The 18470-nt window shown below is 32.4% G+C and overlaps 1 protein-coding gene across 1 annotated transcript in view; it reads left to right on the top strand.

Moving 5' to 3' along the window:
• COL4A5 (collagen type IV alpha 5 chain) overlaps positions 1 to 18470 on the top strand; it is a 227026-nt gene that overhangs the window by 71405 nt on the left and 137151 nt on the right. Inside the window, exon 2 of the mRNA XM_079124399.1 lies at positions 11792 to 11851. Within this exon, the coding sequence (XP_078980525.1) occupies positions 11792 to 11851 (60 nt within the window). The remainder of the gene's footprint in view (positions 1 to 11791; positions 11852 to 18470) is intronic.

Raw genomic sequence — 18470 nt, 5'->3', positions numbered from 1 at the left:
ACATAATTTCTAAGACCTCTTTCAACTTATCTAACATTCTTTTATTGATACCCTTTATTAGGGATATATAACAAGATTTTATTTTGAGTTGTGATAGCATATAAATAAAGGGATGTAACAAAGATATCCAGAATTTTTAACCCTGGACTGTTTAGGAATGGCAAATCCATGACTCCACAAATACAGATCTTTCGTTAAGGGTAGCCAAGTTGAAGATAACTTCTCTTTTAAAATATTAGGTTTAAAATAATATCAGACTCATGCAAGTGCCCACTATGTGATAATATGGCATAGAATTATACACATTTGGTTTAAAAATTTAGTAATGGAAAACATCATTTCTTTTCCTCATCTCCTTTGACTTCCTGGATCAGTTCCTCAAAGGCAAAATCTTGCAAAAATTTTTTGTTTTTTCAACATTTTCTGTTTACTTTGTGCTATGATAGATGAGGTGCTCTTTATACTACCACCCTTTTTGCACTTCTTCAGTTTCCTCCCAGTGTTATACTATTTTGAATTAAATCATTAAACTGTTTACAATATTTTGAAAATGTGGATATTATGAAAATGTTGCTTATTGTAGTACCATGTAATTCTCCCTGATTACATTTATTTTCCTGTGTAGATTTTTTCCTCATACTTTGTAATTACTTTAAAAAATTTTTGTACTGAATTTCTTATTATTTTTTTCCTAAATAAATCACTTTTTTATCTAGTTCCTTCCCTTTCTCCCTGGGAGACTATACTGGGAATACTATTATAAGTGATCTCTTTTTGTTTTCTGAATTTTGTTTATGGTATATGAAAAATAATAATTATAATAATGTTTTTATATTTACCAACTTTACTAAGCTTTATTCTATTTGTAGATGTTATTTTGAATTTCCTCTCTGTAATCAAATAATCAAATGTGAATGACATTTTTGTTTCTTCTCTTCCAATTCGTTTGTTTTTTCAATAATGCCTAGGGCTATTTTAAATCCAACTTTGTCATACTGTATTTAGGAATTTTGCGTTTATGTTTATTGATAAGATTGGCTTGTATTTTTCCTTTCACACTCCTATTTAGGTTTGGTATCAAGGTTATGCTAATTTTACCCCTCCTGTTCTCTGGAAGAGTTTTAAATTTTTTTGTTCTAACTTAATTGCATGATGTTTAGAGATAATATTCAGTATGAATTCAGTCCTTTGAGATTTGTTTAGATTCATACATTCAAAATAATGTAAATATAGCTTACTCATTTAATGAAAATTGCATAACATTGGGAGGACACTGAGGGCCTACTGCATGGTCAGTTTTTATAAATATCTAGAATGTACCTGATATAAATATGTTCTTCATTTGATGAATATACTGTATTATATATGTCCATTAGAACAAGTTTTTATTCATGTACAAATCTCTCTACTTCCTTACAGATTATTTTGTTTACATGTTCTATCAGTTGTCAGAAGTCTATTTAAAATCCCCAGCTATATTGCGGATTTCTCTATTTATCTTTGTAGATTTTGTGGGTTTTAGCTTTTTATATTTTGAGGATGTTATAGTTTGTACAGTTTAAATTGGTTTCCCTTTAGTATCTTTCTTGTGAACTAAACCTTTTATCATTCTGAAGTAATCTCCTTTTATTTTTCATAATGCATTTTACTTTAAAGTGTACTTTGTCTGAAATTAATATAGCTATAGCTATACCAGCTTTCTTTGGTTATTATTTATGTCTGACTCTTTGATCTTTTGTCTCAGCCTTTCCATGTTGTTGCCGACAGCTCAGTCCTTGTCCCCAATGCCAATACAATAATGAGGACACAGTTTTGAGAAAAAAAAAAGTTTTATTGTTTTGCTAGCAAAGGAGAAACACAGGGTCTCCTGTCCCATAGGCTGTGATTTTACCCATCATGGTGAGCAAGTGCTCTGTCTGGAGTTGTAATTCACTTGTTCATTTAGGAGATAGTAATTTCTAAGATCTTCTGGTGCCTTCCTCAAAGTACTTCTTCCTGAGATTAGAGAAATGGAGAGTTTAGGGAGGGAAAGGGAGAGAAGAAGAGAAAGAAACATATCCATTTTAAAAAAATCAGACACAGTGACAGAGCAGCAAGGGATATATTCAAAGCATAAAATGGACCACTTGTTACAATGTGGCCTTATGTTTATAGTGTCTGTAATAAAAATCATACGTGTTGAAATTTATCTCCTTTTTCACCATCTGAGGATATTTGTTTCCAGTATATTTCTCAATATTTCCAACTTGAATATCAATATTTTCACAAAATTGAAAGAATATATAATTAATGCCATTTTATCTTCATCTACACTTAGTAATTGTTAGCATTTTTCTGTATTTGCTTTATGTTTCTTGCTCTCTGGTGTGTCGATAAGTGTGTTCATATGCTTAATGATCTTGTAAGTGTGTATGCATTTCTTTTTTGCTAGGCCATTAAAATTAAGTTACAGACATATGCCTAAACATATCAATATATACATCATGTCTTACTTAAGGAAAAGTACATTATACTACATAAACATAATGTAATTAGCACAGTTCAGAAAATTAGCAATATTTTTAAAGGATTATTAAATGATCAAGGTAATAACGGTTTTTAAAACTCTCATTGCTGTTCATATGCTACATTTGTTTATTCTCAATTTTTTAAAATTCTGAAATATGTTTGAAGAAAATTTTCCATGAATCTCTTATGTCTCTGTACATCATGAGAGGAGAGGAACTGTCCTCTCAATGAACTATATTTTTATGATTGTTTTATAGTGAATGACTTGGAAAATAGAGATAGTATCTGCCTTTGGAAGAATGGCCAGATTTGTGTACCTTCTAGCATAATAAAGATAATATCTCAGAGCAAAAGTCAAGCAAGCTTACTGCCCATTATAAAATATGTGGGTTCTCCAAATTCTTGATTTCTTTCCTATAACAACAGTGCAGCTCAGGTGAAGGCATCACCTTGACTGGTTATTATCACTCAGTGGAAATTGGGGTTCAGAGAAACCCAAGCTATTCCTTTTAGTGATAAATTGTCTGTTGTGTCTGATCAACATGTCTTCTATCTTCTACAAGCATCCCTAACACACAGGCAAACTAACTTGTTAGCTTGCAAATAGGGAATAGTCTCAGACCCTTCACAGTTACTGACAGCATGGATTCCCACATATTTTTTCTTGACACTGATTTTGTAAAAGCTTCATTGAAATATAATTTACACACCATCTAGTTCACCAATTTAAAGGGTACTATACAATAGAATACAATATTTTTAGAATATTTACAGTATCATGCAACATTCTCCTGAATCAATTATAGAGCATTTTTATCAAGCCAAAAGGAAATCCATATCCTTTAACTGTCATTGCCCATTGATCCTTAACCCCTCAGTCTTAGGCAACCACCAATCTACTTGTTTCATTATAGATTTGTCTGTTTTGTTTTTTGCATATAAGAAAAATCATAAGAGCAGGCGGTATTTTGTGTCTTAACTTCTTTCACATAAAATAATGTTTTCAAGGTTCATCCATGTTGCAGCATGAAACAATACTTAATTTATTTTTATTGTGAAATAATATTCTATTTTAGATACATACTACATTTGTTTATCACCTAATCTGTAGATGGACATTTGAGTTGTTTTATACTTTTTGGTTATTATGAATAATGATGTTATGAATGTTCACATACACATTTTTATAAGGACATGTTTCTATTTTCCCTGAGTGTATAGTTAAAAGTGGAATTCCTGGATCATCTGTTTATTTGGCAATCCTTCAGAATATTTTCTAAAGTGCACCATTTTTCATCCCCACCAGTAATGTTTGAGGGTTCCAATTTCTTCCCATCTTCAGTAACACTTGTTACTGTCTTTTTTGATTATAACTGTCTAGTATATGTGAAGTGGTTATCTCATTGTGGTTTTGATTTGAGTTTCTTTGGTGGCTAATGCTTATTGGACATTTATATATCTTTTTTTTTTTTTTTTTTTTTTTTTTGGATAAATGACTATTCAAATCCTTTGCTTTTCTTTACACTTCACAAGTGTAATGGAGCCAGGATTCTATCCTCGGCAATTTTAGTTTTCATTTTTAACTAGTGTAAAAAAGAGTTGGTTTCATTGTGTCATATTCATATATGCATGTAACATTTTGATAATTTCAACCCCCATAACCTATTTTTACCCTCCCTACCCGCTTCCCCTGATTCCCTTCCTCTTCTCTAATAGTCTGCCTTCTATATTCCTGTCATTTCTGCCTTCTATATTCCTGTCATTTCCCCATGGACTCCAAGATTCCACATATGAGAGAAAACATGTGACATTTGTCTTTCTGAGTCTGGCTTATTTCACCTAACATAATCTCTATCTACATCTATTTTCCTGCAAATGACACGATTTTGTTTTTATTTATGCTTTGCTCATTTTTAAATTGAATTATTTGCCTTCCTAGCATATTATAAAAGTTCTTTGTATAATCTGAATACATGTCCCTTAAAAGATATATGGTTCACAAATACAATTTCCCATTCTGTGGGTTGTCTTTTCACCTTTTTGATAGTGTCTTTTAAATCAGAATTTTTTTATTTTGATGAACATTGTAAAATATTAGTTGTGATGAATTTTTAAAACATTTTTTTCTTTTGTCATTAGCACTTTTGATGTGATGTTTAAGAAGCTTTGACTTAACAAAGATCAGGAATATTTTCTCCAGTGTTTTTTTCTAAGTGTTCTATAGTTTTAGCTCTTTAATCTTCTATCCATTTTAAGTTAATTTTTATCTATGGTGGGAGGAGCCAGTCCAGGTTCATTCATTTGCTTTTGAGTATACAGTGATCCCAGCACTAGTTGTTCTTAAAACTGTTTCTTCCCCACTGAATGTTGTCAGTACCATTATAAATAATTAATTCAATTAATTCACCATAGGTGAATGACATTCTCAATTATACCTCATTGACCAATGTCTCTCCTCATGCCAGTACCATATTAGTTGGATTATGTTTATAATAAGTTTTTCAATATTGTTTTTACTTTGGGAATTTCTTGCAATTGCATATAAATTCAATCTTATTATTAGGTGTTAATTTCTGCAAAAGATATACTTGGAATTTTTATAAGTATTGCCTTGAATCTGTAGAAAATGTGGAGAGTATTATTGTCTTAGCAATATGAAGTTTTCTAATCAATGAACATGGGGTTTTTCCTTTAATTTAATTGGATAATCACTAAATTATTTCAACAATGTTTTAAAATTTTCAGAATATATATATTTCAAATTTTTGCCTCAGTTTATTCCTAAGAATTTTATTCTGTCTTCTGCTGTTCGAAATGGATTTTTACTTAATTTCATGCTATTATATAGAAATGCAATTGAATTTTGTATGTTGATTGTGTACCTTGTAATTTTGTTGAAATAATTTATTAACTCTAATAGGAATTTCTAGATAAAAGACTGTCACGTGTGTATATATATGTGTGTGTGTATATACATATATATATATGTACATATATATTTATTTCTCCTTTTCATCATGGATGGTTCCCTTCCTGTCTAATTTCCCTGGGGAGAATTTTTTAGTATTATTTTGAAAAGAAATAAAAGAGTGGACATCTTTATCTCATTCTGATCTTCTAGGGAAATGATTTAGTCTTTCATCATCAACTGCTGTGACATTAATTCTGTCTTTTTGTAGATGCCCTGTATCAGGTTGTAGAAGTTTCCTACTATTCCTATATAGTTAGTACTGTAACCTCTTTCATTCCTGATTTTATTAATTTGAATAGTCATTTTTTGGCAATTTGAAATTTTGTTGACCAAGAACCACGTTTTGTTGATTATCTCTATTTTTTTTCTATTTTACACTTCATTAATTTCAATTCAAATCTTTATTATTTTCTTCCTTCTCTTTGAGGTGTTGCTTGCTCCCTTTTACTAATTCTTTAAGGGAAAGTTATTGATTTGATGTCTTTTTAAATATAGGCATTCAATATTATGTATAAGTCTAATGAACTAATAAAAATATTTAAGAACAAAAAATTATGCGCATTCAATGCTATAAATTTTCCTCTAGTACACTTTCAATATCTCACATGTTTTGGGTACTCAGTTGTGTTATTTTAATGTACCTTACAATATTTTAATATACTTGTGATTTCTTTGACCCATAGATTACTTAGGAATATTTTTAAATTTTCTATATTCTTGTGAATACCTTAATTTCTTTCTGATCTTGGTTTCAAATTTTATTTCATTGTGGTTAGAAAACATACTTGGTATGATTTCACTTTATTTATTGAAGGTTTTTTAATGGCCAGTTTTATGATCTATTCTGGAGAATGTTCTCTGCATTCTGAGAACATATATTCTTTTGTTATTGGGTGGAGTGTTGAATAAATGTTCAGTTCTATTGGTTTATACTATTGTTCAGTTCTGTATTTCATTATTAATCTTCTGCCTCACTGCTGTACCCATTATAGAATGTGGGGTATTGTAGTCCCCAAATACTATTATTAACTTGTCTACAGTTCTCTCTTCAGTTTGGACATTTTTTGTTTCATGTGTTTTGGGTCTCTGGGTTTTTTGTTTGTTTGTTTTGTTTTTGCAGTGCTGAGGGGACTTGTGCTTGCAAGGCAAGCACTCTACCAACTGAGCTATATCCCCAGCCCTTGGTCTCTGTTGTTAGGTTCATGCATAGTTATAATTGTTATGTCCTCTGTTGAATTGGACTTTTACCATTATAAGAGAAGATTTTGAAATATATAATGTATTATTGTTATTTCCAACTTTTTGCACCATAGAACATCAGAACTTATGCCTACCAAAGTACAACAATGTATCCATTGTCTGGCCTCCACTCCTCCCTCCTTCCAATATGTGCAAATATTATGTGTCAATCAGAATTGAAGTGAAATGAAAATTACGTATTCTTCTAGTCAACTTCTATTTTGTACTGAAATAGAATCTTTAGGATGGTGTATTAGGGTTCTCTAGAGGAACAGAATCAACAGGAAGTATGATTATAAAAAGGAAAGTTTTTGGATCGGCTTGCACGACCAGAAGCTGGATAGTCCACAATGGCCATCTGCAGCTGAAGAGCTGGAAGAACCAGCAGCTGCTCAGTCCAAGAGATGGAAGCCCCAGGACAAGAAGGATCAACAGTGCTACCCTAGTCGGGAGTCCAAGGCTTCTGGAAACTACCTGGAGAATCACTGGCAGTATCCACTTTGGAAAAGTGAAGAGGCAAGAGTCCAATATTCTTAGATCGAAGCAGCAATCAAGAACACTTTCAAGAAGAGTGGAGCTTGTATCTGCATCTGTTTCCTTGTTCTTCCTACTTTTATTCCATCCAAGTCACCATCCTATTGGGTGATATTGCCCCCACTTAGGGAGGGTCTCCACTTAAGTTCACTAACTATCCCACATTCCAAGCATTCCTAGACACGCCCTCATTGACACACCCAGAAACTGCCTAATCATCCCCATCTCTTAATCCAATCAAGTTGACAATTCAAATTAACCATTACAGATGGGTTCCTGGTATCCAAATTGTTACAAGGTTCTTTGGGCAATACTAATGCCTACAGGAATTTGCATTTTTTAATTTTAGTACTAGGGATTGAAACCAGGGCCTTGCACAAACTGGCCAAGTACTCTACCACTGAGTTACATCCCCAGCCTTTTCTAGTTTTATTTTGAGACAAGGTCTTGCCAAATTGCCCAGTTCAGCCTCTAACTTGAGGTCCTCTGGAGTAGCTGGGATTAAAGGTGTTCACCACTGCATTGGGCTACAAGTTTGCTTTTTACTTGTACTTTTAAACCTAATACCTATTACAGTTGGGTCTCCATAATCTGAAGTTTGAAACCCAAAATCTGAAAGGTTTTGAGCTCTGACATTGTACCACAAGGAAAAAATTACACATAATGAAATTTTGCTCCATGTACAAAATTATTTAAAACAATGCTTAAAATTACCTTCAGGCTATGTGTATAAGGTTTGTATAAGATATAAATGAAATCATGTTTACATTTGGGGCTCATCCCCAAAATATTTCATTATTTATATGCAAATTCTAAAATCTAAAAAGAATTAATAATTAAATGCTTTTGGTTCCAAGCATTTTGGATAATACTCAAATCTATAATTTTATTATAATGGCCTAAGATGTAATTTCATAATTTCCTATACTTATCCCAGCACCATATTTTAAGTGATTCATTAATTTCATATTTATTTGACATGCCAACTTTTATCATATAGTAAATGTGTGTTTGTGTGTGCGTGTGTGTGTGTGTGTGTGTGTGTGTGTGTGTGTGTGTGTGTGTAGGGGCCTGTACCCCTGTGTGTCTGTTTCTGGCTTTAGTATTTTAGTTAGTTAATCTACCTATTCTTTGAATAATACCACACTGTTTTAATTATTATAGTTTTGTGATATGTTTTACGATGTGATAATATAAAACCTTCCTTAATTTTTATTTTATTATTTTCTTGCATAAAAAAATTAAAAGATTTCTATAATTGCATAATTTTTCTGCTTTAACCAGCTTGTGTGGTTTTGTAGAATTAATTTTCCACAGTATTGAAAGGATAATATTTTAACCTTATCTCCTACTCTAGCTTATTTTTCATATTTACTTAGTAAGTGCCTTTTACACTGAGGTATGTAAATGTTCATTTTACCTGACTCTTTGCCTCATCCAATTCTATTTAATCTTAGTGCTTAGTATGGTAATTTGGTCTCTAGATGGCTTTCTTTCCACTTTTCCAAATTGAAGTCTACACATTCACCATCTCTACTGAGTTTTTATTAATATTTTCAGGCTCAAGGGAATTTGTCTTTTTTATCTTTGATAATAGTTATTGCCTATACACTCATTTCTGCTTGACAGATCCTAACAGAATCAAAATGAAAGCTAGATGCTACCTGAGGAGATCCCTTTGTCTATGTATGTCATTTTTACAAATGAGAAAATAACCCTAGAGCATGGGAATGACTTGTCCATGGGATTCTAATAATTCAACTTCTGAAATAAACTCAGAGTATATTTCTTGTGTTTTAGTCCTTTTTTCTATTACCATTCCCTGTTATATCGATTTTTCATTGTATTTTAGTTTCAATTTGTTTGTGCTTAGTTCTTTTTTTAAAAAGTCTAGATTGGAAGCTCCTTAAAGGCAGCACCCACATCTACACATAATAATCATAGAAATAATATTGTGCTTTGTGCTCTTTGAGCATTGAATCAATATTAATGGTAATTGGTTTAAAAAAAATTACTCCATTAATCAGATGTCTAATTAGGGCTATTTCCTTATGGGTGCCACTGTTATAACTGTATAAAAAGTGGCATCTAGTGGTTGGTGTGTGTATTACAATTGCCCTGTTTTTGTTTGTTTTGTTTTTAACCCATGAGTACCATAGCCCTTTTCATAATCTGGGCAAAATAAATAAAATTCAATTTAAACTTTTAAATTGAATTTTAAATTGAATTTTAAAGAAAATGACATGTTAATTAATAAAGAAGTGAAACAAGGTGAAATTACCAATTTTTAAGAAACATTGCGTAAAATCACTTGGAAAATTGCACAGAAGAATATTAAAGGTTTTATTTGCTTATACATTATATTGAGATTTTGTTGAACACTGACAAGTGAAAAATACAATTTTAAAGAAAAATAGTTTTATTCCCTATTAAAGAAATCCTATTGGCCAGTTGCTTTGCATTATTCTCAGGATATTTAATTCATATTTTAAAGAGGAAGATCTCTTCATAAAGACTGAATATGCAAAATTACATCATCTCCTACTTACAAGAAAATCCCATGCACATATTTTCACATATTATGTACAGACATTCATTCCATTTCAAATGTTATTCTTACATTAACAGCCATTTTGGATTTGCAGTAACCTTTGCACCAGTATTAATGCATGTAATTGGATGCTGAGAGTATACACAATCTAAAATTCATTTCTTCACAAACAATATTATGTATTTAAATTAAGCTCTGTTTCTGTCTCATATTGTAATTTTTTGTATGTAGGTTTATTCTTCCCATTAGAGAACAAAGATTTACTTTCTTTGTATTTCAACTTGCACCTAACGTAACATAGTGGCTGGCATATAACAACACATGATAAATAAGTGTTTGTTGAATTAGTTATGTATGTTAAAGGGAGTTGCATCTTATTCATTTTTACATCTCTCATACCTAAAAAGTTTTTCTGGCCTCTAATAATGCTTACTTCATGTATGATTAATGAGTATGTCTGAATAAAACTATCTGCCCTGTAATGTAGTTAACATGTAACACTAAAATCTGTGTACAACCTAATCACCTTTTTATAATAAATAATGGATGCATTACAGACTTTGAATTAGAAGTGTCAGGAGTACATTTTTTACAGGAATAGCCTCTTACAGATGAGTGAGAGATCTTCCATCTTCAAGCCATTGTGGTTTGCTCTTTTAATAAGGAAAAGAGATTTCAGCATGATGGTGGCTTCTAATTTTAGCTGTGTTCATTGATAAGGATTCAGAAAGGTGCTGTGTTAGAGACTAGAGAAAGGAAAGCATGGAGCTGGGCATATGCCTGCAATCCCAGCAACTCTGGAGGCTGAGGTGAGAGGATCACAAATTTCAGGCCAGCCTCAGCAACTTAGGAGACCCCTGTCTCAAAAGGAGTAGGGACTGGGGATGTGGCTTCAGTAAATTGCCCTTGCAAAGGGGGGGGGAGGAGGAGGAGAAGGAGGAGGAAGGGAAGGAGGCAGGGAGGGAGGGAGAGAAGGAAGGAAAGAAGGAAGGAAGGAAGGGAGGGAGGGAGGGAAGGAAGGAAAAGTATGGCTTATTGAGCAGGAGAGTAAGGCACTTTTTAAGACACAGGCTCTCAGGTTGATCACTGATGAACACAATTTGGTTTTTGCATCACAAAAAGGTTTCAGTTTAGTCTGTTGATCTATTTGATGAAAAGCATGCCATGTTCTTGTACATAAGTAGTAAACTGTCTACCTAAGTTACACTAATTACCATTTGTTTTTATAAGCAGTTCAACTTCATGCCAGAGTAAAAAATAGTTCTGGATTGCAGAAGTTATACTTTCTTCCTATTTACTATAGACTTTTATTTTAAAGGAAGTTATTTTTCTGGTTTCAGGATCTTACTTCGTAAACTGAGTGAATGAAGTTGTTAGTTGTGGTATTTAGAACATTTAGGCTGTGGGGGCAGCTTTTGTGGTAAAGCTTGGAGCTGTTAGAGATTGAGCTACTTTAGTGATGGGGGTTTGGGGCAAAGAAAGGAAGGGTAATATAGTATTATGTTTTCTATGTGCCATGGCTGCTCATGAATGCAAAGAAACAAGTTGACTTCAAGTGGTAGCCATTCTTGGCTATTTGCCAAGGTGATTGCTATTTTAGATAGAGGTGACTTCTTTAAAGTAATATTGGGAGAAAAACAAAGGAATTTGGAGAACTTGGACATGTGAAAATCACACTACAAGGAAGTTATATGAATTTTTTCACTTTTATCCTCTTTTATAAAAGACATATCTTACTTTAGAATCTTAAAAATTACATTGGATCATTGTGAAAAGCTTAAACATAAATGTATATAATAAAAGTTCAGAGAATAAAAGGTAGGGAAGCCAAGTGGTAACTGTAGTTTGTCATTTATATGTATCCTTTCAGATATTTTTCAAGAATTTGTTTTTTTATGTTTACATTACTGAGTTCAGTTGAATTCTAAGCCAGAGTTTGCTTTTCAGTTTTGTTTTTAATTATTTCCCCCTCTTTCTTATCTTTATAGGCTTGCTATGGATGTTCTCCAGGATCAAAGTGTGACTGTAGTGGTATAAAAGGGGAAAAGGTAAGATTGAAGATGGGCCTTTGAAAACTTAGTAAAACCAGTAAAATACTGTTTTAATACATTTTGAAAAATAGGGCTTCTATTTGTGCATGTAAGCAAATAAAATGAGTTCTACTCTCCTGCTTATTTTGAGAACTTATAAAGGTTAAATTTTATGTCAGGGATCAGCTAACATCTTCTTATAAAAGGCCAACTAACAAATATAGTAGACTTTGTGGAACACATAAGGTCTGTGTCACATTTTCTTCTTTCCTGTGTCCGTGTATTGTTGCTATTGAGATGCTGGGAATGGAACCCAGGACCTTGGAAATACTAGGCAAGCATTCTACTACTTAGCTGTATTCTCAGCTCTTCCTTCATTTCCAAAAAAAAAAAAAATCCTTTTAAAAGTGATGAAGAAAATTCTTAACTCTTAGACCATACCAAAAAAACCTCTAACTGCATTTGGCCTAAAAACTTTGATCTACCCTTATTAATCTTGTTGAAGTCACTGATTTAGTAGGCAAAAAATACTTAAGGGAAAAATACTTAAGGAAATAAAACAGGCATCCAGCTACTAAGCTGTTCTGGATACCAAGCTAGGCAATTCCATATCTTTTTCTCTAGATCATGCGAATTGATGATAGGGAAATGTCTATTTTTACCTTACTTTTTCTATAGTAGCACCTCCTATTGTATGGATATGATGATTATAAAGGGAGAATAGGTAAGTGTTAAATACCCTAAAAATAGCCACTGTTAGTGACTGATATAAAAATTCAAAAATTTGAAAGGGATAGTAAATTGGTGAATTGTAAGGTAAAAAAAATTGTTACAGGAGAGGGGAATCTCACCGTAGACTACTTTTTGGAGATCAATGAATATATTTGAATGAATAAGTGAATGTCACTAATTATATATGGAAAAGTTTGGGATAATGTCTCAAAGGCATATTTCACTTAGGAATATGGAAGATAAAGTAGCATAGTAAGATGTTTAATTATCCTAGATCAAAGAAAACCACTTGTTTGATTATTTTACAGGTCTTTATTCTCAAGCCCATTTGACCTTTGTAACCCCCTATTTTCCCAGCAGAACACCTATTAATATTAGTTAAATAATCTTCCATGAAACACTTATATGAGTAGCATTAGTTTGAGGGGAAGAGTTTTATTGTAAGTTTTATTGTAAGGGTGTTTTCTGTAGTGATAAAAAGAGTAAGAGGGATTCATTCCACATCATAGAACAGTGGCTGTTACCACATTAATTCATCTAGAGATAAGAATTAAAAACTCAGAACAAAATATAATTGCTACTTGATAACAGGATAGTTACCAAAGGAATAAAGTGGAGAGGATTCTTTTAAAAAGAATGAACACTAGATAAATTTGAATTTATATAATTTTCTTCCTGAGTACACCCCTAAGTGTGCGTGTCAGAGGATGGCTAGAACCCTGACAAAAACCCACAGTTATGATGGCTTGAGAAGACAGGGGAAAGAGTTGAGGATGCCAGATGATTTGAAAGTAAGGGAAGATGTGCTAGAGAAGAAGGAAACAAAAAGAAGAGAGCCTAAAAATATGCTTAAAGACTCCATTCAAATTCTTGGTTAAATACTGAACTTCATAGGTATAGGGGACGAGTCATACCACCCAGCACAAAATGCTGGAAGCACATGTACATAGATTTAACTGTAGTTCGTTGAAAGGAAAACAGTTTTAAGTTTGAGTTCAGCTGAGTTAACTATTATACTTTTAGTACGGGGGATTGAACCCAGGGCCTCACACATGCTACAAAAGTCCTCTACCACTAAGCAACATCCTCAGCCCTTTTTATTGTATTTTACTTAGTGTTAGTCAACTTTTTGTCACTGTGGTCTAAATAACTGACAAAAACAACTTAGAGGAGAAGAAGTTTGTTTTGGCCCATGGTTTCAGAATTTCAGTCCATGGTCCACTGCCTCCATTGCTTTCTGCCTGGGGTGAGGCAGAACATCATGGCAGAAGGATATGACAGAAGAAACCTGCTCAGCTCATGACATATGGGAAGTAGAGAGGGGAGGAGAGGAAGGGACTAGGGACAAATATAGTCCAGGGCCATGCCCCCAATAACCTGTTTCCTTCAGTCACACCCACCTGTCCATAGTTATCATCCAGTTGTTCATTCAGATTATTAATCCATCAACTGGATTATTCCACACCTTTTATGATTCAATTTTTTTAACCTAGGACCATTGCTATAGTGCTTAACACATGGTATCTTTGGGGGACAGTTTTAGAACCAAACCTTACCATTTATTTTAAGACAGAGTCTCACTAATATGTCCAGGTCGATCTCAAACTTTTAATCTTCCTGCCTCAAACAACCAAGTAGCTGGGATTACAGGCATGCACCACCATGCCTGGCTTAGCTAACTGTTTCTTACAACAGAAGTTCAATACCCTTCGGATGGAGGTAAGAGAATCCAAAATCTGTACGTATTACCTGCACTATGCAATATGCAATTAAAACTTACCAAGTTGAAGCGACCTATAGTCAAGAGAAAGATCACAAAATGAAAATCAATTCTAAAATAATACTGATGTTAGAATTTTTCAATGAAGAAAAAAATTCATCAGATAGACTGAACAGCAGAGCTAACAAAAGAAAAGGTCAATGAACTTAAATATTTAAAGTCTCAAGAAATGATCTAATCTGAACACGGGAAAAAAATGAAAAAAAAAAAAAAGAAAGATTAGGATCTCAGTGACCTGTGTAACAATATGAAATAGTATAAAATAAATATAAATGGAGTCCTACCAGGACAGGAGAGAACGATCAGAGGAGTAAAAAGAATAATGAAAAATGGGGCAATATTATTGGAAATAATTCCCTACCACTAGGTGAAAAATATGAATATATAGATATAACAAGTCTGACGAACCTCAAGTAGGATAAAAGCAAACAAAACTACATATAGGCCCCATGATAATGAAACACTGAAAAAGAGACAGAATAAAAATCTTAAAAACTGAAGAAAATTCATATTACTTACAGTGGAATGATGACATGAATGATGATGGAATTCTTAACAGAAGGAGTGGATGATGTACAATAATGTAAAATATCATTAGAAAATGAAAAATTCTGCAAACAATTATCATACAGTTTAAATATACTTCAAAAATAAAGGCAACTTTAAGATATTTTACAATGATAAGAATATAGAGAATTTGGCATAAATGTACTAAGAGAAATTTCTTGAGGTTAAAGGGAAATGTCAGTAGAAAGAAGTGTGAAATTACAGGAAGGAATGAAAGGCACTAGAAATGGTGTATATGTGGTTAAATATAAAAGACTATATCCTTTTCCCCTCTCTTATTTAACACAAAAGAGTATTTAAAGCATAAGATCATAACTCTAAAGTACACGAAGCCTAATCTGACAGAATTAAAGTGAGAGAGACAGATTTACAATCATGGTTGTAGATTCTGACACTCCTACCTCAGTCATTGATAGTACTACAGAAAGTCAGTAAAGATGTAGATGATTTGATTTGCACTATTAACAACCTGGCCCTTTTTGACATATAAAGAACCCTATGTTCAATAAGTACAAAATACAGTTTTTTCAAGAGCACACGGAATTTTTAACAAGATACACTATATGATAGGCTACAAAATGAGACCCTACAAATATCAAAAGTTTGAAAATATGAGTATTCATTCTCCGACCACAATGGAATGAGTAAGAAACCAATAACTATATGTAGAAAATTCTCAACTATTTGGAAATTAGAAAGCATCATTTTAAATAACTGATGGATCAAGGAAGAAGTTGTAAAGACAATTAGAAAATGTACTAGTTATATTTTGTTTAAAAGCAAAACTGAAAATTTGGAATGTCATGAAAGCAGAGCTTAGGTGGAAAACAGCTGTAAATATCTATGTAAAAAGAATGATTAAAATTGGTGATCAAAATTTCTCACTTAAGAAGCTAGAAGTGATAAGTGAACTAAATTTAAATTAAGAGAAAGAAGGTAGTAAGGTAAAAATCAAAATATATGAACTAGAAAACAAACAGTAGAAAAAATTTAGCCCAAATTCAATAATTGAAAAATTGATAGCATGACAGAGAAAAACACAAATATTAGGAATGACACTGTAAACACTAAAAGATCAATAAAGGAATATTATAAATAACCTTATGCAAATAAATTTGACATCTTAAGTGAAATTGACAAGTTCCTTGAGAAACGAACTTACCAAAAACAAAATAAATGAATGAATAATAGAATAAAATAGGCAAAAGATGAGTAACCCTGTATTTATAAAAGAAGTTGAATTTTTAACCCTTCCACAAAATTTCCAGCTTTAGGTTTCTCTGATGAATTCTATGAAACATTTATGTAGGAGACAATGTTAAACTTGCATGAACTCATTCTGAAAATAGAGGAATAGGGAATGACTTCCAACTGTTTGTATAAAGCAAGCATAGTCCTGATATCAAAACTAGACAATGACAGAATTACCAAAACCGAAAACTATATGAGTAGTTCCCATGAACACATGCATAAATTATTAAAAAGTTTTAGCAAATTTTATCCAACAACATATAAAGTATATAATATACTAGGAATGCATGTTTCATTTAACATGTGAAAATCAAGATTGTTATTCACTGTATTAAAAGACTAAAATATTTTACAGTGTAAATAAATAAACCTATCATCTACCTTAATAGATAATAAAGAATGCATTTAACAAATTCAATTTACTTTGCTATAAACTCTTGGCAAATTAGGAGTAGGAGAGATTTCCTTATTAAAGAGAAACTACCAAAGCCATTCATCTAAAATTATACTCAGTGAGGAGTCCTTTTCTCCTAAGTTCAGGACATGTCTGCTCTCACCACTTCTATTCAATATTGCCAGTAGAGTAAAGAAAAAAAAGTAAGCAAACAGCATCCACACTAGAATGCTTTATTTTTTCTTTGCTATTGTTGATGGCATACTTTGTCAATGCAGAAAATTCTATGGACATATACTAAAATGTTCCTAAAATTTATTACTGGTTTTAGAAAGATTATTTTAAAAATGAACAAATTAAGATCATTAAAAAATCAGTTCTATTTTCATAGTTAAACCATGAAAATTAGGAAATTGGAATTATAATAATGCCTTTGACTATAATATAAAAAAATTTGGAAAACTTAAGACCAAGACAAAAATATGCAGGACTTAGACACTGAAAACTATAAGAATTTTGCTGGGAAAAATAGAAGACCTGAATAAATGGAGATGTCTATCATGTTCATGGACTGGAAGATTCATTATTATTAAGTAACTAGGCAGATAGGGCATGCCTCAAGGAAGTAGGTCACTGGAGGTGTGCCTTTGGGATTTATATTTCCCTGGCACCCAGTTTGTATTCTCTCTCTTTCCTGGATGTCATGAATGGAGTAACTTTCTTATGCCATGATGTCCTACCTTACCTTGGTCCAGAACAATAGAGTTCATCACCTAGTGACTTAACCTCTGAAAGCATAAGCCACAATAAACTTTTGTCCTCTAAGTTGTTCTTTGGTCACAGTGATGAAAAGCTGAGTAAAAAAGTATATTTCGTTAAAATTAGGAATTTCTTCTCTTTAAAAGACATTGTTGGAGCTGGACACGATGAGGCATGCCTGTAATCCCAGTGACTCAGAAAGCTGAGACAGGAGGATCACAAGTTCAAGGCCAACTTCAGTAACATAGTGAGACCCTCAGCAACTTAGTGAGACCCTATCTCAAAATTAAATATATAGAGAGAGGGGACTGTGAATGTAGCTCAGTACTAGAGTGCCCTGGGATTCAATCCCTGGTACCAACCCCCAACACACAGACATTATTAAAGAGAATTAATAAAAAGATAGCCCACAATCTTGGGAAAAATTGTGAATCACATGTCTCTTAAAGAACTTGTATCCAAAATATTTAAAGAACTCTAAAAAAGTCAGCAATAGAACAAACAACCCCAACTAAAATTAAATTAGAAGAAAAAAGCCAGAGATTTCAATATACTTCATAAAAGCAGGTATAAAGGTGACAAAATCACATATGAAAAGATGTTCAACATTATTAATTAGGGAAATACAAAACAACCCAGGAGATTATTAGAATAGAATCTGAATATTAAACTTGGCCATACCAATTATAAATGAGGATGTGGAGTAACTGGAACTATTGTAGTACAGTGTAAAATGACACAAACACTTTGGGAAACAGTTTGACAGTTTCTTTAAAAGTTTGGCATACCATCTATTGTATTACCCTAATCCTAACCCTAACCCATCAGAAATGACAGCATACATTTATACAGAACTTGTGCATTAATATTCAGAGTAGCTTTATTTGTAATAGCCAGAAACTGGAAACAACCCAACAGCCCAGGTAAATTAATGAACAAATTGCATAATATCTATGCAATGGAACATCAGCAATAAAACTACATGAACTATTGGTAGACATCAAAATATATTTGAATATCAAAAAATGATGCTGAGTGAAAATTTAGACAAAAAGTATTATCTGTGTGATTCCATTTATATAAAATTCTGGAAAATGCAAGTTTCACTAAGAAATAGTTTTGTATGTAGTGACAGAAAGTCAATCAGTCAGTGC

This window comes from Sciurus vulgaris (assembly GCF_902686455.1).
Source record: "Sciurus vulgaris genome assembly, chromosome: X".
NCBI lineage: Eukaryota > Metazoa > Chordata > Mammalia > Rodentia > Sciuridae > Sciurus > Sciurus vulgaris.
Note: the sequence above shows the minus strand (reverse complement) of the source record. Positions and strands in the feature narration are given on the sequence as shown.